Below are 20,523 nucleotides of genomic sequence, written 5' to 3' on the forward strand. Positions count from 1 at the left end.
ATGCTCAGACAAGGATGCTGCTTCCTCAGAAAAGGGAGAAAGAGAACAAAAACAGTGGCCCAGGGCAGGAGCCAAGCTGAAACAAAGAAGTGGTTACAAAGGCCTCTGTTGGCACTGACTGCAAGAAGTGCAGCAGGAGTTAGCATCTTCTGGTGTGAACTTCAGCAGTGTTTGTCCAGCTGAGAGAGAAGAGCACTGACAGCTTGCTACAGGCTTTCACACATCTCCTGGAAGAATATGGTCATTGTTTTTCCCTACTCTGGATTCTTTGCAGCTTGGAATCTGAAGAGTCATTTTCATTAGAAATAGAAGAGTCATTAAGGTTGGAAAAGGCCTTTAAGATCATCAGGTCAAGTGTATTGCCAAGTGTATTGCTAAACCATGTCCCTCAACACCACATGTAAAAGTCTCTTAAATCTTTTCAGGCATGGTGATCCCTCCACTTCCCTGGAGAACCTGTTCCAGTGCTTGACAAACCTTCAGGGCAGAAATTCTTCCCTGTGTCCAACCCAAACCTACCCTGGTGCAACTTGAGGGTATTTTCTCTTGTCACTAAGGAGACCAACCCCCACCTCACCCCAGCCTCCTTTCAGGGAGCTGTAGAGAGCAATGAGCTCTCCCCTCAGCCTCCTTTTCTCCAGGCTGAACAGTTCCCTCAGCTGCTCCTCACCAGCCCTGCTCTCCAGACCCTTTCCCAGCTTGCTTGCCCTTCTCTGGGTATGCTCCAGCCCCTCGACGTCCTTCTTGGAGTGAGGGCCCCAAAACTGAACCCCTTGTTTGAGGTGTGGTGACTCAGAGTCAGAATCACCATAACACAGCAGGTAAGAGGAAAACACCCAGTGACAAGTGACCATTTTCTGTTCTTTAAGCACAGAGTTAGCAGGGGCTGGAGGAAAAGGCCTCCTGAGAGCTGCCCTACTGCTGAGCAGACGCAGCTGTTTGCTTTAAAACTCTGTCCTGTCTACAGTGAGGAAAGAACAGGGCAAGAGAGAGGGGTAAGGGAGTTAGAGGTCTTTTCCAACCTTGATGAATCTCTGATTAAGTGATATTAAAACTAAGATTATCAAGTCCAACCACCAGCCCAACACCACCACGGCCACTAAACCATGTCCCCAGGTGCCATGGCCACGTGTTTCTTCCAGGGATGGTGAGACCCCACCTGGAGTACTGCCTCCAGTTCTGGAGCCCCTATTCCAAGAGGGATCTGGAGGTGCTGGAAGGTGTCCAGAGAAGGGCCAGGAGGATGAGCAGAGGGCTGGAGCTCCTCTCCTGTGAGGACAGACTGAAGGAGTTGGGGCTGTTCAGTCTGCAGAAGAGAAGGCTCTGAGGTGACCTCATTGTGGCCTTCCAGGATCTGAAGGGGGCCTGCAGGAAGGTTGGGGAGGGACTGCTCAGGATCTCAGGTAGTGATAGGACTAGGGGGAATGGAATGAAGCTGGAGGTGGGGAGATTCAGGCTGGAGGTGAGGAGGAAGTTCTTCCCCATGAGAGTGGTGAAGCCCTGGAATGGGTTGTGCAGGGAGGTGGTTGAGGCCCTGTCCCTGGAGGTGTTTAAGGCCAGGCTGGCTGAGGCTCAGGCCAGGCTGCTCTAGTGTGGGGTGTCCCTGCCCATGGCAGGGGGGTTGGAACTGGCTGATCCTTGTGGTCCCTTCCAACCCTGACTGATACTATGATACTATGACTCCAGCAGCTCCCTGGGCAGCCTGTTCCAATGCCTGACCACCCTTGCAGGGGAGAAATTTTTCCTAAGACCTGATCTAAACCTTCCTGGCACAACTTCAGGCCATTTCTTCTCATTCTATCACCTGGTACTTCAGAGAAGAGACCAACCCCCAGCCTCACTCCAGCCTCCTTTCAGGGAGTTGTAGAGGGCAACAAGGTCTCCTCTCAATCTCTTCCCCAGACTAAGCCACCCCAGTTTCCTCAGCTGCTTCTCACCAGACCTATTCTCCAGACCCTTCACCTAATGGTACCAGGGCACTAATTTTAATTGATCTACCACTCTGCTTTCCCTCTTTTAACTACATGCTGGGGGCCAGGCTTTAACACAAGTCCCCTTCAGCTACCCAAAAACCTACCCAGAGAATGTAGACACAGAGTACACAGATCCTGAGGTACATACACACAACCCCACCCACAAGCAAGCTCCAAGTGTGAGCGACAGCACTTGTAACACAAGAAGTGCAGAGCCAGGAGACAAGTCTCCTGCACACAAACCAGCAGCAGAAACATGAGAGGCACTTTCTCATCCAAGGACACTGGGGAGCAGCAGGGAGATTTAAGGCAAAGAGCTCATTTGAGGGGGGAGGGGGAAGGGGGGAATCCAGAGCAAAGCACCACAGGCCTTGCATGGCAAGAGGCAGGAGAGCAGGAAAAAAGCAGATACTAACCTGAAGGTGACTTCTGGCACGAGGCACTTGACCCCATTGTGGAAGGGCCTTGTCAGGGAGATGGTCTGGCTGACCTGATCCACAGCAGACACTCGTCCCTGGTAGACTCCCAAGCTCTCCCCACAGTTAATTGAGACGATGCTCCCCAGCCAGTCCGTAGCCATGCTGCTGGCACACAGGCCTGCCTGTGACAAGGGGCACAAAGTGACAACATCAGTAAATGTGCAGCTGACACCAAGCTGGGGGCAGGAGTTGATCTGCTGGAGGGTAGAGAGGCTCTGCAGAGGGACCTGGACAGCCTGGACAGATGGGCAAAGTCCAAGGGCAGGAGATTGAACACATCCAAGTGCCAGGTGCTGCACATTGGCCACAGCAACCCCAGGCAGTGCTACAGGCTGGGGTCAGAGTGGCTGAGAGCTCCCAAACAGAGAGGGACCTGGGGGTGCTGGTTGATGGTAGGCTGAACATGAGCCTGCAGTGTGCCCAGGCAGCCAGGAGGGCCAATGGCATCCTGGCCTGCATCAGGAAGAGTGTGGCCAGCAGGAGCAGGGAGGTCATTCTGCCCCTGTACACTGCACTGGTTAGGCCACACCTTGAGTCCTGTGTCCAGTTCTGGGCCCCTCAGTTTAGGAAGGAGGTTGACTTGCAGGAACGAGTCCAGAGAAGGGCAACGAAGTTGGTGAAGGGCTTGGAACACAGCCCTGTGAGGAGAGGCTGAGGGAGCTGGGGCTGCTTAGCCTGGAGAAGAAGAGGCTCAGGGGTGACCTTATTGCTCTCTACAACTCCCTGAAGGGAGGCTGTAGCCAGGCAGAGGTTGGTCTCTTCTCCCAGGCAGCCAGCACCAGAACAAGAGGACACAGTCTCAGTCTGTGCCAGGGGAGGTTCAGGCTGGAGGTCAGGAGGAAGTTTTACACAGAGAGAGTGATTGCCCATTGGGATGTGCTGCCCAGGGAGGTGGTGGAGTCACCATCACTGGAGGTGTTCAAGGAAGAGACTTGACAGGGTGCTTGGTGCCATGGGTTAGTTGATTAGGTGCTGTTGGATGATAGGTTGAACATGATGATCTTGAAGGTCTCTTCCAACCTGGTTTATTCTATTCTAACCTGAATCACCATCCCCCAGCCCAGGAACCTGGCTCCCATCCAGGCTCTGATACCTCAGGCTCCCTCTTCTTTGTGGGGTGGAGAGAATGTCCTCCCCCTCCCCAAGCAGCAGGGAAATCCCTGGATGGGGCTTTGCCTATATGGCTGGCTGTGATACAGCATGGTGAGAGTTAGAAAGCACCTCTGGAGATCATCCAGTCCAGCCCCCTGCTAAAGCAGAGTCCCCCACAGCAGCTTGCTCAGCAGCACAAAGCCCGGGGGGGTTGGAATCTCTCCAGAGAAGACTCCACAACCTCCCTGGGCAGCCTGCTCCAGGCCTCCAGCACCTCACACCAAACAAGTTTCTCCTCCTCTTCAGATGGAGCCTCCTGGGTTCCAGTTTGTGCCCATTGCTCCTGGGCACCACTGACAAGAGTCTGGCCCCATCCTCTTGCCTCCCACCCTTCAGCTCTTGCTGAGCATTGCTCAGATCCCCTCTGGGGCTGCTTTCCTCCAGGCTCAAGAGCCCCAGAGCTCTCAGCCTTTCCTCCTCACAGGGATGCTCCTGGCCCCTCTGAAGCCTGGACTCTCTCCAGTAGTTCCCTGTCCCTCTTGAACTCAGAGGTCCAGAACTGGACACAACACTCCAGAGGTGGCCTCACTAGGGCAGGAGAACCTCCCTTGACCTGCTGGCCACACTCTTCTTCACACACCCCAGGAGACCATTGGCCTTCCTGGCCACAAGGCCACACTGCTGGCTCATGGAGACTTTGCTGTCCCCCAGCACTCCCAGATCCTTCTCCAAAGAGCTGCTTTCCAGCAGGCCAACCCCTCACCTGTCCTGGTGCAACCAGCATTTGCATCATGAAAGAAGCAACCTTCTAACTGAAGACTAACAGCTTCCAACAGCAATACTTAGCCCTTTCTGCAGACATCCTCCTGCCACTTCAAAGGAGAAGGCTGTGTGTAGGATTTGGGTGTGCAAATCCTGGGGCAGAACAGCTTTTGGGGACACTCAGCAGGGAGGAGATTGATCTCTCAGTACATAAATGAAACTTCTATGGGAAGACACAGATAACTGAGGGGGAAAAAACCAACTCAAGAGTCCAGAACAAAAGGCCTCATGCTCTCCAGAGCCAGAAGTGTTACTGCTACAATTAGACAGATGACAAAAGGAAGTCACACTCCTTTCCAGCATCAAGTTCTACCAGAAGAGGAGGGGGAAAACCACACTTTGTTTAGTTTGATGTTCAGTGCCACGTAATTCCCTTCATTCTGGAGCTTGACTGAACTTGTATCAAGCCACTTTGAAGCAGCTAAGCATGCCTTTTGATCTGGGATTTCTTCCTGCAGCCAAAGAAGACAAGGAGATGACAGGCTGGCTGGCATCACAGCAGCACCCACAAGCTGACAAGCTCATAAATGAAGATCACTGCCCTACAGATTTGCCTTTCCTGTTGTCACCAACAGCAAGAAGGGAAAGGCTTGATCTTTACTGTCAGGAACACAAAGATGGGAAGCACAGGAGATAATCCAGGAAGATTAACACCAAAATATAAACCACACTTCTGGGCTAGTCATTTTAATTCTCTTCAAGCCCTTCCTGTCCTGAGCTGCTTGGGAAAAGGCACAAAGAAAGAGTAATCACACAAAAAATATATGGATGTAACTAGGATGCTGCCAGAGAAACCTCATTTCCCCCAGCTTGCAGGGGCTGAAGAGAGAGGGGTGCTTCAAAGGGAAGCAAATTGGTCACTGAGCTGTAAATTCATCAGGCCCAGCCTCCTCTCTTTCCTGTTTCTGTGTATTTACATTAGCCTATGATAACAATGTCTGGATTCCAAGATGAGGACGGATAAAGGGCACTACCAGAACACAGATAACACATCTCAAAGCATCTGCAGTACAACTGAAATTCCCTTCTCCTTCCTGCCTTTTCTGTCCCCACCCCCAATCTCCTCTTTAAAAGAAGGGAAAAACATTCAGCACACATCACCAGCCTGCAAGGACCCTCTTCAAGGAGAAGAGCCTCCTTTCACCACCAGAAAAAATAACTCAATGCTTATGAGCACACAAACTAAACCGAGGGAAACTTATCCTGTCAGAGGATCTCATTCCACTGCCTTGTGTGCAAACCAGCCAGAAGAGGGAATGAACTACACGCGCAGTGACTGATTTATCTTATCACACGTGAGAGACACACATGATAAACACGTTTGTTTGTTTATATACCCCCTGGAAAGCCAAACCTCCTCCAACAACCTGCCTTGGGTTTGTCTGACACCTATCCCCCCCCCCAAATCTCCTGCTTGAAGTGTGTAGCACCGATATGCCTGACACTCTTGCAAGTTCTCAAAGGAAGTCGAGCCCCGGAGCTTACTCAAAGATAAAAACAGCCTTTGTAACAGTAACTTAGCATAGGACGAGCAAGCTCGGCACAGCAGGCACTGCGGCTCGAGAAGAGAGATGCTGCTACACACGTTCTTCCAAGCCAAAAGGTGGGTTATCCCCAAAGGAAAGCAGCCACCAAGCCTGCACCTGAGCTGGGACGGGATATGTGCCCCGAGAAGAGCTTCGTTCCCCGGGCTGGACCAGGGTGGGCTGATCCCCAGGGTTAAACACAGCCCCCCCTCAGCAAAACACAGCCATGCATCGGCGGGGACCCCACGAAGAGGCGGCCTGCCCCAGCTTAGAGCCCCAGGAAGGGCAGGCGCTCAGCCCAGCCTCCGCAGCCCCTCCCCAGCCGCCCCCTCAGCCTCCCCACCACGGCCCAAGGCAGGGCCTAGCGCCACGGCCGCGCCTCACGGCGGGGCCAAACAAGGCCCATTCCGCTGAGGAGGCCCCCGGCTCTTCCCGGCCCGCTCCCGCCGACCCCTCGGCCGGAGGGGACGGGGAAATGTTGGAGGAGGGCTCGCCCCCGCCTCACCTGCCCCCACCGCTGGCTCCCCGCCTCAGCCGCGGCCTCTCCGCCTTCAGCGACGCTGGGCGCTGCCGTCACTTCCTGCCCCGCCCGCGGGCGCCGCTCTGGCCGCCGCGGCGCCACCATAGAGACCGAGCGGCGGCTCCGCGCACGCGCCCTACCGAGCGGCGCCGCGGCCGGGGTCTCCGTGCGCCGGGGCGGAGTGGGGTCGCTGTGTCGGAGCGGGGCTGCGATGTCCGAATGAGGCTTCTCCGCAGCCGGCGTCACGGAGCCCTGCCTTGAGTGTTCCCCGGGGTCTGCCAGCACCTCTCTGGCCTCTGCCACGCCTGTGTGACCCGCGTCGCTCCCGTACCAGCTCTCGGCGCTGTGACACGGCAGCCACAGCTGACTTCCCGGTTGCCATCCCGCAGGATCCCAGCATGGTGGGGGTTGGAAGGGACCTCTGGGCATCATCCAGTCCAACCTCCCTCCCCACAAAGCGGGCGCACCCAGCGCAAGTTGCCCAGAATCACGATGTCCAGGTGGGGTTGGAAGCTCTCCACAGAAGGAGACTCCACAACCACTCCGGGCAGCCTGCTCCAGGGCTCCAGCACCCTCGCACCAAACAAGTTTCTCCTCCTGCTCAGGTGGAACCTCCTGGGTTCCAATTTGTGCCAGTTGCCACTTGTCCTGTCACTAGGCACCACTGAGAAGCATCTAGCTGCATCCTCCCGATGCTTGCCCTTTAGGTATTTACAAGCATTCATCTCCCCTCTGTCGTTGTCACACTTTGTGACAGCTTTGTGGTCTCTGTCACGTTCACACCACCTTCAGCACACCTCCACTGCCTCTTTCATCCGTCACTCCTTCACCACTGTCTCATGTCCCCCATCCATTGCCTCCACCCCACCCTCATCACCTCCAGCAGACCTGTTGCACACATCCTCCGCTGCCACTGCCAAGCGTTCTCATCAACTTCTGTTACACTTGCACCCCCTCTGTGACCTTCATCACACCTCCATCCCAGCTCAGTAGCTTTTGCTATACCCCCATGGCCTCCGTCACCTCTATCATCATTCCATCACTTCCATCACTCCTCCCTCACCTCTCCATCATCTCCATCACCTCCATCCCCCTCCCATCAACCCTCTATCACTTCCATCATACTTCCATCACCTCCATCTCCCTTATGTCACCTCCATCCCCCTTTCATCAGCCCTCTGTTACTTCCATCACTCTTCCATCACCTCCATCCCCCTCCCATCAATTGCATCACCCTTTCATCACCCTTCTATCACTTCCATCACTCTTTCATCACCTCCATCCCCCTTCCAGCACCTCCATCCCCCTTCCTTCACCTCTCCATCACTTCCATCTCCCTTCCGTCACCTCAATCTCATGTCACTTCCATCCCTCTTCCATCACCCCTCTATCAATTCCATCCCCCTTCCATCACCTCCATCCCCCTTCCATCACCCCTCTATCACTTCCATCACTCTTCCATCACCTCTATCTCCCTTCCATCACCTCCATCACCCTTCCATCACATCCATCGCCCTTCACCCCTCTGTCACCTCCATCCCCCTTCCCTCACCCCTCTGTCACTCCCATCACTCTATCTCCTTTGCATCACCTCCATCACCCTTCCATCACCCCTCTATTACTTCCATCACTCTTCCATCACTTCCATGACCCTTCCATTCCCTGGCACCCTCCTCCGACTCACCAGCAGAGGCATGGCCACATTCCTCTCCCGCTTTCTCCTCGGCTCCCTGGCACCCAGCTTTCCCCTCTCAGCAGCCAGAGGCTGTTCTGTTCATTGCTTGGAGGAAGGAGCTGGTGGGCTGCTGGCCTGACCTTCCCGAGCTGAGCCGCAGGCTGCGCTGGGGGGCACTGATTAAAAAAAAGCTCAGTAGGAGAGCAGTTGGGAGCAATAACACAAAGGTGAGCAAGGTCCTGGTGGGAGGAAGGCTCCTCTTCCCCAGGTGGGGACAGTCACAGATTAAAAATAACCCACATGGCACTGACAGAAAAGCCACTGAGTTATTCAGCTTTGTGTGCAGGGGATGGATGGAGGCAAAGCACAGAACCACCACAGTGTTCAGGCTGGGAAAGACCTTTAAGATCATTCATCCCAACCATGAACCCAGCACTGCCCAGCTCACCACTAAACCTCAGCACCACATCTCATAGCATCACAGAATCAGTAAGGTTGGAAAAGACCTCAAGGGTCATCGAGTCCAACCTGTCACCCAGCACCTCCTGACTACTAAACCATGGCTCCAAGTGCCACGTCCAATCCCCTCTTGAACACCTCCAGGGATGGGGACTCCACCACCTCCCTGGGCAGCCCATTCCAACAGCTAACAACTCTCTCTGTGAAGAACTTTCTCCTCACCTCAATGGCTTTTAAATCACTCCAGGGATGGTGACTCCACTGCTGCCCTGGGCAGCCTGTTCCAGGCCTTGACAAACCTTTCAGGGAAGAAATTCTTCCATATGTCCAATCTAAACCTGCCCTGGTGCAACTTGAAGGCATTTTCCCTTGTCCTGATCCCATGTTACTAGGGAGAAGAGACCAACCCCCCCACCTGGCTCCAACCTCCTTGCAAAAAGGTCTCCCTGCAGCCTCCTGCTCTCCAGTCTGAACACTCCCAGTTCTCTCAGCTGCCCCTCCCCAGCCCTGTTCTCCAGACCCTTCTCCACCTTCCTTGCCCTTCTCTGGACATGCTTCAGCCCCTCAATGTCCTTCTTGGAGTGAGAGGCATGGAACTCAACTCAGTATTCAAGGTGTGGCCTCACCTATGCAGAGTCCAGAACAATCACTTCCCTGCTCCTGCTGGCCACAGTATTCCTGATCCAGGCCAGGATGCTGTTGGCTTTCTTGGCCACCTGGGCACACTTCAGCTGGCTGTCAACCAGCCCCTCCCAGGTCCTTTTCTGCTGGGCAGTTCCCAGCCACTCTCCTCCAAGCCTGGAGAGTTAGCAGGGTTGTTATGATACAAGTGCAGGACCCAGCACTAGGCTTTGTTGAACCTTGTCCCATTAGCCTTGGCCCCTCAACTCAGCCTATCCAGATCCCTCTGCAGAGCCTTTCTACCCTCAAGCAGGTCAACACTTCCCCCTAACTTGATCTCATCTGCAAACTCACTGAGGGTGTCTTGATCCCCTCATCCTTATCCTTGGTAAAGATAAAGACAACTGGGCCCAGCACCAAGGCCTGGAGGACACCACTTGTGACTGGCCACCAACTCAACCTTCCCTGTGTGGTGCAAGAGCATCTCCCTCCATGAAGCACCCCATGGCAGGCATGTGAGGGGAGCAGGGCTGTCAGCAGCAGAATGGATTTTGCCAGCATTCCTGATATCACATCCCAGGTGCCTGATCTAGTTAAAGATGTCCCTGCTGACTTGCAGGGGGTTGGACAAGATGACCTTCAAGAGTCCCTTCCAACATGATGCATTCTGTGATTCTGTGGTTTGAGGACTCAGCATTTGTGCCTGTGGAAGCAGCAGCAATTTCTAGCCCCCTGAGCTGGAAACCCTGGGGGAGTGCTCCCTGCAGGGATCATAGAAAGTCAATTGTTTCAGTTGTAAAAAAACCTCTAAGATCATCAAGTCCAGCTGCCAAGCCAGCATCACCATGGCCATTAAACCATGTCCCCAAGTGCCATCTCCATAGGTTGCTTGAACAGCTCCAGGGAAGGTGACTCCAGCACTCCCCTGAGCAGCCTGTGCCAGTCCCTGACCACTCTTGCAGCACAGAATTTTTTCCTAATCTCCACCCCTGGTGCAACTTGAGGCCTTTTTCTCTTGTCCTTATCACCTGAGACTAGGGAGAAGAAACCAACCCCTACCTCACTCCAACCTCCTTCCAGGGAGCAATGAGGTCTCCCCTCAGCCTCCTTTTCTCCAGGCTGAACAACCACAATTTCCTCAGCTGCTCTTCACCAGCCCTGTTCTCCAGACCCTTCCCCAGCTTCCTCACCCTTCACAGATGCACAGAGCCCAACTTTCCTCACACTTCCTTATTATCAGCATGGCAATTTGATGTTTATTGGCCTTTGTTTGTTTGTTTTTTGGGGGGAAAGTTATGCAAATCTTCACAAACAATCATCCTCTGAGGTTGAGATGCATGGCCCAGGTGATACCCCAAAGCATCCCTCTGGAGATTTCCTCCCTGAGCATCCCCAAAGGATGTTTTCAAGCTCTTGATTCTTTGGTTGGTTGGTTGGTTTTAGTCAGGGATAGAAGGGCTAGTCCTGAGACTTGGACAGACTGAGAGCTGGGCAAAGAGGAACTTAATGAGGTTCAACAAGGAGAAGTGCAAAGTCCTGCATCTGGGAAGGAAGAATAAACTGCAGCAGGACAGGCTGGGAGGGGATCTGCTGGAGAGCAGCCCTGTGGAGAAGGACCTGGGAGTCCTGGTGGACAACAAGTTCTGCATGGGACAGCAATGTGCCCTGGGGGCCAAGAAGGGCAATGGGATCCTGGGCTGCATTCAGAGGAGTGTTCAGAGGATCCAAGGAGGTTCTCCTCCCCCTCTACTCTGCCCTGGAGAGACCTCACCTGGAATATTGCATCCAGCTCTGGGCTCCCCAGTTCAAGACGGACAGGGATCTGCTGCAGAGAGTCTAACAGAGGGCTACAAGGATGATTGAGGGACTGGAGCACTGCCTGGTGAGGAGAGGCAGAGAGCCCTGGGGGTGGTTAGTCTGGAGAAGAGAAGACTGAGAGGGGGTTTAATAAATGTTTATAAAAATCTGAGGTGTCAAGAGGCAGGGGACAGCCTCTGCTCACTTGCACCCTGGGATAGGACAAGGGACAACGGATAGAAACTCCAGCACAGGAGGTTCCACCTCAACAGGAGGAGGAACTTCTTCACTGTGAGGTTCTCAGAGCCACTGGAGCAGGCTGCCCAGAGAGATTGTGGAGTCTCCTTCTCTGGAGACTTTCCAGAGCCATCTGGAGCTGTTCCTGTGTGACCTGTGCTGGATTCTATGCTCCTGCTCTGGCACAGGGATTGGACTCCATCTCCAGAGGTCCCTTCCAGCCCCTAACATCCTGTGGCTTTCAGTGAAAGCCTGAACTGAGCTGCGGATTGGCATCACCCCTCCACACATCCCAGCTCGGTGGGAGCAGACCACAACCAACCTCCAGGAGGACTAAATGGCACTGGTGGCACAGCCTTGCCAGTAAAGGAGCAGGCAGCACCTGTTCCTTTAGGAAAAAAACCAAACACAATCATCCTGATGCATCATACCCAAAGCAGATTTCTGAGGATGATGGAGAGCTGTGAGGCTTTCCCCCCCAAAAAACCCAACCTTTTCCCAGGGGAATAAAACCAGCAGGAAACCTCAAGAAACATTCAGAGAAGCCTTTATTGGGTTAGAAACACTGTGCAGTCCATGTCCCAGCTTACAGAGACGTTCCAACTGGGTACCAAGGAGCTTGCTTTGATTCCCACAAGGATTCACCTCCAGGCTGGCTCAAGCAGACCATGTGTCATCTGCAGCCCTCAAACCCTTGCTCCTCTTACCAGGCTGAATATAGAAACATATTTCTAGCTTTAAAAAACAAAAAAAAAGGAGGACAAATAATATAGTTTAAAAAAGAAGGCAGCAAATACAAAGTCTGAAAGCCAGAAATGATTCTGCTCTTTGTGCCTCTTGGTGCTGCTGCTTGATCCTTCGTCTCAGCCCTTTGGTGTTTTCCAGGGGGTTTCTGGGAGGGTGCTGAACCAACTCAGCTCATCCCAGCACTACTTATGGATGTAGACACATTTGATTTCTTGTCTCCAGGAGGATCTCACCAAGATTGGTGGAAAACACGCAGGGAATCATTTCAAGGGTTTACATTCAGAGAATCTCGCTGTGCAAAAGGTGCACCCAGAGTGGGTCCACTCGAGACAGGCGGTGACACGAGGGAGGGTTTGGCCCCTGTATCACCTCAAGAGCCCTTTAGGAGGCAGCTGGGGCAACAGAAAGAGCCTGCTCCTAGCAGCATGGGGAGCTGAAGGGTTTACCAACAGCTCTGCCAAATGAGGCAGGATGACTTTCATCCCATGGGAAAAGGCTGGCCAGGTTTCTCAGGAAGGAACCTGCAGGTTTGCTCCTATTTGGTGGCTGAAGGGAGTTGAGAACACTCCTCTAGATATCCCACAATGCTTGTCCAGCCCAAAGAGTCTTTCCCTCCCCACCCCACCAACAACAACAGGGCTGGACCTCCCCCAGAGGGATTAGCAGGCTGGACTTCTCCTGAGCTTTTTTTGGGGCAAGGGCAGTGGAGCTGGCCAGGGAGGCTACGAGGAGCCCAACAAAGCCAGCTTCATCCCTCCCCCCACTTTGCCTTTCCATGAGATGAACAAGCCTCCAGTGAAGCAACACAACGAGGGGGCTGTGCTAGCCTCTAGAGAGTGTTGGCAAGAGCAGGCTGAGTGTCCAACTTCCCTCTGCAAAGCGATGCTTCCTCCAGCCCCTTATGCAGAGCCCTTCATGGGGGAGCGCTTCTTGACCTGGAAGAGCTCACATTTCTTGTACTTCATGGTCAGCCCATACTGGGGGGTGATGTCCACCTTCTCCCCTGGCACCAGGCTGAACTCCAGCTGCTGCAGCATGATAGCCAAGAAGAGGAAGACCTCCCAGCGGCCGATGGTCTCCCCGATGCAGCGCCTCTTCCCCAAGCCGAAGGCCAGCACTTTGTCGCTCTCCATCCTGTTTATTTCAGTCCCTGCAGCGTTGAGGAACCGCTGGGGGTTGAAGGCTGAAGGATCCTTCCAAAGCTTCCTGCAGCAGAGTGTAGGAGAAGGGTTGACACACCTGAGGAAGCCTATTGGCACCCATTTGTGGCGGGGAGAGCAGTCAAAACAACTCCTCGCAGGGGGAGAAGCATCACAATCATTTCTCATTTCACCAAAACCAACTTTGGCAACATCTTCCCCCTGATCTAAAATGCCAACTATGTGTCAGGCCCCCGTCAGCTCAGCCTGCTGAAACCTCCTTTCCAAACCCAGAGCTTGTTTGCCTGGGCAGGCACCGGAGATGGATTTGATTCAGCGTGCAGTAGCGAAGAGCTCCTGCAGCTCCAGCCAAATCGGAGCGCAGAGAGCAGCCAGCTGCTCTTACAAAAGGAAAGATGGGCACCTGAGAGTTTTCCCACCTTGAATCCTCCCAGCAAAAACTTCCCAGCCTGTCCCAGCTCAGCTGCTGGGAGGTTCCAGGTGGGGTTTTCCATTGTCTCAGCTGAGAACTTCTGCTTAGGTATGGGGAATCCTTTCCAGCCCTGAAGACAGTGCCCCTGCTGCAATGCTCCACAGCATATGCAGGAGCAGAAGGGATATCCCAATGGTTCTGTGCTACTTGGATACAAATATCTTGGCCTTCTGATCCCAAAGCTCTGATCTGGAACCCACCTTCCTTATCAAGTCTAAGTCAACATACTCCCCCCCCCCCCGCCCCGGAGAGTCTCTACTGGAGAGCAGTGCGGGGGTAAGGTGGGGCTTTGGTTTTTTCCTGTCAGCAGTTACAACATGAGCCTGTTGCATTTAACAAGAGTCAAGTCAGGACATTTTTCTCCCTGAAAGAGGGAACCAGGCACTTCCATTGAGCACATCCAGAACCATCAAGCCAGATCACAAGGGCTGCTTGGCAGGAGGATCAGTCAATTCCTGGTTATTCAGCAGCCCAAGCTGCCAGCCCTCACACGTAGGCAGAAAGTCCAGTGCAGGGAGGACATCCCCACATTGCTGCACAGGAACACATTTGGGTGTTCAAAACCAGACCTGCCACTTCAGGACGTGGTTTAGTGGGCATTAATGGTGGTGGCTTGATGGTTGGACTTGATGGCTTTAGAGATCGATTCTAACCTGAATGGTTCTATAGATTGGAGAAGCACTGGAGCTGGGGAGCTGCTGAAGCAGTGACCTCCATGCCCAAGAGAGATAAGGCTGGGCTCACCATCCCAAACACACCATTTTTGGTCCAATCCACCTTTTCCTGGGTATTTGGTGTACTCACTCATCATGATTGACTTGCCACTGGTTGACAAACACGCAGGTGTCCTTGGGGATGTAGTAGCCATTGAGCACTGTCGCTTTCGTCGTGCTGAAAGGCACATGGGCAGAGAGAAGTAGTCAGGAAGGCCAACAGCATCCTGGCCTGGAGCAGCAAGAGTGTGGCCAGCAGGACCAGGGAAGTTATTGTCCCCCTGTATGCAGCACTCCTGAGGCCACACCTGGAGTACTGGGTCCAGTTTCGGGACCCTCACTCCAAGAGCAGCATTGAGGGGCTGCAGAAGGTCCAGAGAAGGGCAACAAAGCTGGGGAAGGGTCTGAAGAACAGGGCTGGTGAGGAGCAGCTGAAGGAACTGGGGTTGGTTAGTTTGAGAAGAGAAGACTGAGAGGAAGCCTCATTTCTCTCTACAGCTCCCTGGAGCTCACCTGGACCAACCCAGGTGAGGGTTGGTCTCTTCTCCCAAAGAAGAAGTTACAGGAGAAGAGGAAATAGCTTCAAGTTATACCAGGAGAGATTTAGGTTGAATGTTAGAAGAAACTTCTTCACAGAAAGGTTTGTCAAGCCCTGAAAATGGCTTCCCAGGGAGGTAGTTAAATCCCCATCCCTGGAGGTGTTTTAAAATGGGGAGATGCGGTGGGGTGCTGAGGGCCATGATTTAGCACCAGCCTTGAAAGAGGCAGAGAATGGTTGGACTTGATCATCCTACAGTGTTTTGCCAACCAAAACCATTTGGTGGCTTTATGATGCAGCCACAGGCACCAGAGCAAGGTGGCAGATGCACCGTCAGTGAGTGTAAAAGCAGTGCAGAGCTTTCCGGGCTGTGCCCTGGAATGTTTCCCCACAGCAGGGATCAGTTTCCAAGCACCTCCTAGAAAACCCCTCCAAAAGAACACCCCACCCCACAAACACTGTGTCAGCTGCTCCAGCCCATACCAGTGTGGGATGGTGAAGGGCAGGAAGGAGGAGTGCCTGAACATCTCCAGGATGAAGGCCTCTGTGTAGGGCAGCCTGCTCCGGTCTGACAGCCTCGGTCTCCTCTCCTGGCCAATGGTCTGGTCTGTAGGGGGTCAAGAAGAGGGAGCTGGTTGGGATCAGCCCTGGCCAGAGGGGTTTTTGGCTCTGGGGAAGGAGGTTTGTGGACTCACCTAGTTCTTCCTGGATCTTCTTCTGGATGTCAGGGTACAAGGCAGCATACATGAGGCTCCAGCACAGGGCAGTTGTTACAGTGTCAAAGCCTGGAGATGAAAAGGCACTTTTTCAGAAGAGGAGAGGTGAGAGGGGATTTACAGACCCTACCACCCTGGGTGTTTGCCTTGGACCTCTTCCCTCATCTGCTCTGATCACTGCTCAGGAGGCCACCCAAGAGCCCAGCAGCAGCAGCTCCAAAGGACCAAGGAGGACAGGATGTCACACCAACAGCTCCAGCTCCCCCATCCAGCCTCCTGGCAGCAAGGCTCTACCCTCAGAAACCTTCTCACCTGCCCCAAAGAGGTCATAGACAAGGCCGATGATCTTCTCATTGGAGATGGGGATGTGGGTGTCCTCCCCAACACTCTTCTCTTGGCAGTGCTCAATCAGTGAGTCTGTGATGTCCCTGATGTGCTCCTGGGGAAGAGGACAGCTCCTGGTCAGGGACATTGTGGGCACCCAGAGCTGGGGAAAATTCCCCCCTAGCCATTCCCAGCTCCTGTGGGCATTAACTATGGATTCAAGAGCTCCAAGGAGCTCCCCTGGGCAGGGGTAGGGGGACAAGGGACTACCCCCCATTGTCAGGTAAGCAGCATCTCACAGCTGTAGGCATCTCAACCCACATCCAAAGCATCCAAGCTCTTACCTTATCAAAGGTGGCGTAATGCTCCTGGACAATTTTTTGCACAAAGAGGCTGAAGCGCCTGTTGACGTCCTTAAACATCTGCATGGAGCGGCTGGGAAGGTACTGGAGGAGGGGGATGAAGTCAGCAGGATGGCCAGAACCAGCCACATCCCCAAAATCGTTGTTGAGGTTCACTACATGGAGCAGCTCTTGGTCATTGTGGTCGTAGCGCTTGCCGAAGCACATGGCGCAGATGACGTTGGCCACGGACACCACCAGGTACTGGGTGAGGTCAAAGCTCCTCTTCTCATCCATCACCTGGAGAAACTTGGTGACCAGGTACTCAGCCTCCTTGGAGATGTGCTCCTCCAAGAGGCAGGTGGAAGAGGAGGTGGGGCTGGAAGTGATGGAGAAGGTCTTGAGGGCGTTCTGGGCCAGCTTCCTGCGGGCTCTCCACACCTCCCCTGAGTCGGGGCTGAAGGCCAGGCTGTGCCCATTTGAAATGTACTTGAAGCTGTGGAGGTCAGGACGCCCCATGAAGTCTTCTCCTTGCTTCACCAGGGCTTGCTTGATGGTGTCCAACCCACTCAGCACCACCACAGGCCGGGTGCCAATCCTGATCCCCACCACGTCCCCATACTTCTGGCTCAGCTTGGTCAGGACCAGGTGCATGTCCTTCCTCAGCTCCAGCACGTTGCCCAGGATGGGGTAGCCTCGGGGGCCTGGGGGGCTCTTCAGACCCTTGGGCACACGCTGCTGAAGGGACTGGACAAGCAGGAAGAGCAAGCAGAAGACAGCAGCCGCGAGGAGGATCTCAGTGGCCGAGACAACTCCTTGGCTTCCCAGCAGTGACATCCCAGCCTTCATCACTGCCAGCACACTGAAACCTTGGCAATAAAGCAAAGAGACATTATGGGGGGGAGGGAGGGATAGGCAGAAGGAGGGTAAGGTCCATGGAGCGCTTCTAGTTTGAGATGGTCTTAGTAGACACCACACAGGACTGCAGGAGCTGGGCTCCACTTCTGCTGCATAGCTGCCTCAGTTTTCACAGAATCACCAAGGTTGGAAGAGACCTCAAGGATCATCAAGTCCAACCTATCACCACAGACCTCATGACTAAACCATGGCACCAAGTGCCACATCCAATCCCCTCTTGAACACCTCCAGGGATGGGGACTCCACCACCTCCCTGGGCAGCACATCCCAATGGCAAACGACTCTCTCAGTGAAGAACTTTCTCCTCACCTCCAGCCTAAACTTCCCCTGGCACAGCTTGAGACTTGTGGAGCTTAAGCTCCACACTTCAGGAAACTGCTCACTCTTCAAAGCAGGTTTTTTGTTCTGTTCTGTGGGGTTTTTTTCTAGCCAGGAGTAACAGGAATAGGTCCTGCATCTTCTTTTCTGTGAGCCAGGAGAGGGGATGTGCTCTCCCAACCACAGGACCTCTTTTCAACTGCAAAGTCTTCCACAGCTCTCAGCTCCTGGAGAGCTGAGTCCTTCCAATTGGAGTCATCTGGTTGCTCACCCCAACCCTCTGCTCACTGCCAAACTCTGCCCAGCGCTGCCACCGACCTTCCAAAAGAGGCTAGCCACAAAAGCTGGCCATGGCTGCAGCTATGTGGGGCCAGCAGGCTGTGGGAGCTGGGGGACCAGAAGTCCCACAGAACCTCCCGAACCAGGAGCACGGAAAGGCAGGCTCTGACATCCCACCTCCCCTCGGGTTTGGCAGCCCCCCACAAGACCCCAACCTCCCACAGGACAAAGAGCCCAAAGATGAAGGGCTGCTGGCACCTCTGCAGCCCAGCTGGGACCTCTTCCCAACCCTTTGAGATAGGGTGGACACCCCAGAGAGATTGGGACTGTGGGGCAAAGGGTTACCCGCAAAAGACCCTCCCGGCCAGAATTCACCTCCCGACAGCTGTGAGAAGGATGCCGTGTGAGATTTGGGGGAGCCAGAGAAGGGGAACACCCAGCTGCAGGGCTCCCACCCCTTGAGAAGGTGGAGGGGAGTCCTGGGGAAGTGTCGCCCGCTCCTCTCCATCCCCCGGGGAGCGGGGGGTAACTCACCTGCGGAGCGGCGCGGCGGGGAGGGGCCCGATCCTGGCAGCAGGTACCCTTGCGCCCTTCGATCCTGCTTTATATGCATCGCCGCCCGCCCTGATTGGCCCGGTAGCCTCCCGTCACGTGACCGCAGCCTAATCAAAGCTGACGTCTGTCCAAACTCCTCGAGAACTCTTCGGACCCCCCCTCCCCGACGGCTTTCCCCCCACCCCAACCCCGGGCGGAGGAGCCCCGGTGCCCTGCGTGTCCCCCCGGTGGGGTAGCTACGAAGGGGCGGATGAAGGAACAGAGAGGGTTTGGGGGGTGGGGGTGGGTGTCCCAACGGGTCGGGTGGGGGGTGCCCGTGCCTCTCGTGGTATTCCAGCCCGGGGGGGGGCATTGCGTGCGAAGCGGGCGGGATGTTTGGGCAACCCGTACCGCCCTGGTCACTCCAGTCACGCTACCGGCAGGATCTTAAAGGCGCCGGTACCGAGCACCGGTTCCCCCGACCTCCCCAAAACCCCACCCAGGGCAGCGCCTCCGTTCCGCTGATTTCCCACCCCCCTTTCCCATCCCACTCCTCGCTGCGGGCACCCGGCTCCATCCCATCTCCCGCTTCCCCGCCGCCGCTGCCTGCAGCCCTGAGATGTTCCCGGTGTCCGGAGCCGCGGGGCGAGCGGGAGCGTGGGAAACCAGCCCCGCTGTTAGGATCCCCCAGCCACGGTGCTCCACTAACGCGCGGGGATGAGCGGTGCCCTCCCCGCGGCTTTGCCCGTCCGCTTCGCCTGTGCTGCCCGGTAAAGCGGAGGGAGAAGACCGGGGAAGGGGTCACCGCATCCCTACCCGTCCTCGACATCCCCCCCAGCCCCCTCCCGCTGCGTGGCCGCCCCTGGGTTCCAGACGGGGAATGGAATTCCTGACTCCCAGCCTGGATCGGGTCCCCGTGCAGGGGGTGCAGGGGTGCAGAGGGGCAGCCCCCGGGGGTGGGTCACGGCCCTCGGTGCCCTGGCCCCTGTTAAAGATTGTCCAGGTTCGCGTGAGAAGCGGCTGTGCCCTCTGTCACCTCCTGTCCCCGAGGGACACAGCGGCCCGCGGGGCGAGGTGGCACCGCCATGGGGCAGGAGGGGGCGGGCGGGCACGTCATGGCGGGGGGATGCTCGGGCGACAAAAGGGGGAGGGGGGGGCGGGCCTCGGGCAGAGTTTGCGGCTCCAGCGCCTCCATCCCCGGTCCCCGCGGTGTGACACAGCAGGACCTGCCCTTCAAGGAGGATAAGGGGGACCGAGCTGCGGCCCACATCTCTGCCCCCCGCTCCACCTGCATCCCTGTCCTCAGCGGCATGAGAGAGGGACCGGTGCGTCCCACCCCGCTTTGGGCTGGGGGGTCCCAGAGGTGACACTGGGGACATCGCGTGCGAAGGGGCTCCGGCCAAACCCGGGAGGGCCGCCTCGGTCACTCGCAGTCACGCTACGGGTGGGTGGGGGGGGAAATGGCTTTTAAAGGACCAGGGCGGTGGCCCCACGTCCACGAGCCTGGCCCGGGGTCAAGGTGGCGCCGGAGCAGCTCAGGACCAGCCACCCTCGGGCTGGCTGGGGTCAGGGCGGGCGTCGGGACGGGACTTCAGCACCCAGTAAACGGAACACTGCCAACACCTGAAAGATACCAGCAGCCCCCGCTGCCACTTGTGTCCCCCTCGACAGGACACAGATGTCCCATCCCTCTCCAGTAAGGACTGGGGAGGAAGGTGGTTCCCTACCGTGCCACCGCCGATGTCCCCTTTGGGGTGCAGGGGTCCCTGAAGGGTGCTGCCATGGTCCCAGGCACAGGGCTGTGCACCCTCAGGGACCACGCTGCCTTTCCCAGTGGCTCAGGAGAGGGGCTGCTTGGGACACAAGGACCACACAGGACACACCAATGTGCTCACAAAGGTGGAGACGTTCTCCACGCACACAGGGACAGTCCTGGTCACAGCTCCTGGGGAAGCCACATCCCTACTGTCACCCCACACTCACACATGTGGGGCTGGCGTTCATGTGTGTCCTTGCACACACACACACCCATTGGCACCACAACCTTGGCCACCAAAACCCTGCCAAGGTGCAGGGACTTGACAGCAGCTCGCCACTGCCTGCTCCCCGGCCAGCTGTGGAGAGCTGAGGGCTGAGCACAGGGCGGTGGCCGGGTGCGAGCCCGGTGCTGGGTGATGCTGGGTGTTGGGGCGTGAGGCTGCCTGGCACGCAAGGCAGGAGCACTTAACACTGTTCTCATCAGGAGGCACCCAGCCCCTGCAG

General features: G+C 55.6%; 2 protein-coding genes across 2 annotated transcripts in view; both read right to left on the reverse strand.

Annotated features, from left to right (window-relative positions):
* Positions 1–6,471, reverse strand: part of EDC3 (enhancer of mRNA decapping 3) — a 38,722-nt gene extending 32,251 nt beyond the window's left edge. The window contains exons 1-2 of the mRNA XM_068144223.1: positions 6,398–6,471; positions 2,390–2,574 (exon numbers count right to left, since the gene is read on the reverse strand). Coding sequence (XP_068000324.1) covers positions 2,390–2,553 — 164 coding nt within the window. The 5' untranslated portion in view covers positions 2,554–2,574; positions 6,398–6,471. The remainder of the gene's footprint in view (positions 1–2,389; positions 2,575–6,397) is intronic.
* A 5,260-nt stretch (positions 6,472–11,731) lies between these two features.
* LOC137443970 (cytochrome P450 1A4-like) lies at positions 11,732–18,355 on the reverse strand. Its single transcript, XM_068144225.1, has 7 exons — positions 18,262–18,355; positions 16,216–17,081; positions 15,860–15,986; positions 15,527–15,616; positions 15,315–15,438; positions 14,385–14,471; positions 11,732–13,154 (listed from the first exon to the last, which is right to left on the reverse strand). The coding sequence occupies exons 1-7, from the start codon at positions 18,338–18,340 to the stop codon at positions 12,848–12,850; spliced, it is 1,680 nt and encodes a 559-aa protein (XP_068000326.1). The 5' UTR covers positions 18,341–18,355; the 3' UTR covers positions 11,732–12,847.
* Positions 18,356–20,523: the final 2,168 nt, after the last annotated feature.

Source organism: Melanerpes formicivorus, unplaced genomic scaffold, assembly GCF_026170545.1.
Source record: "Melanerpes formicivorus ecotype bairdi unplaced genomic scaffold, bMelFor1.0.p_v2 SCAF_10, whole genome shotgun sequence".
NCBI lineage: Eukaryota > Metazoa > Chordata > Aves > Piciformes > Picidae > Melanerpes > Melanerpes formicivorus.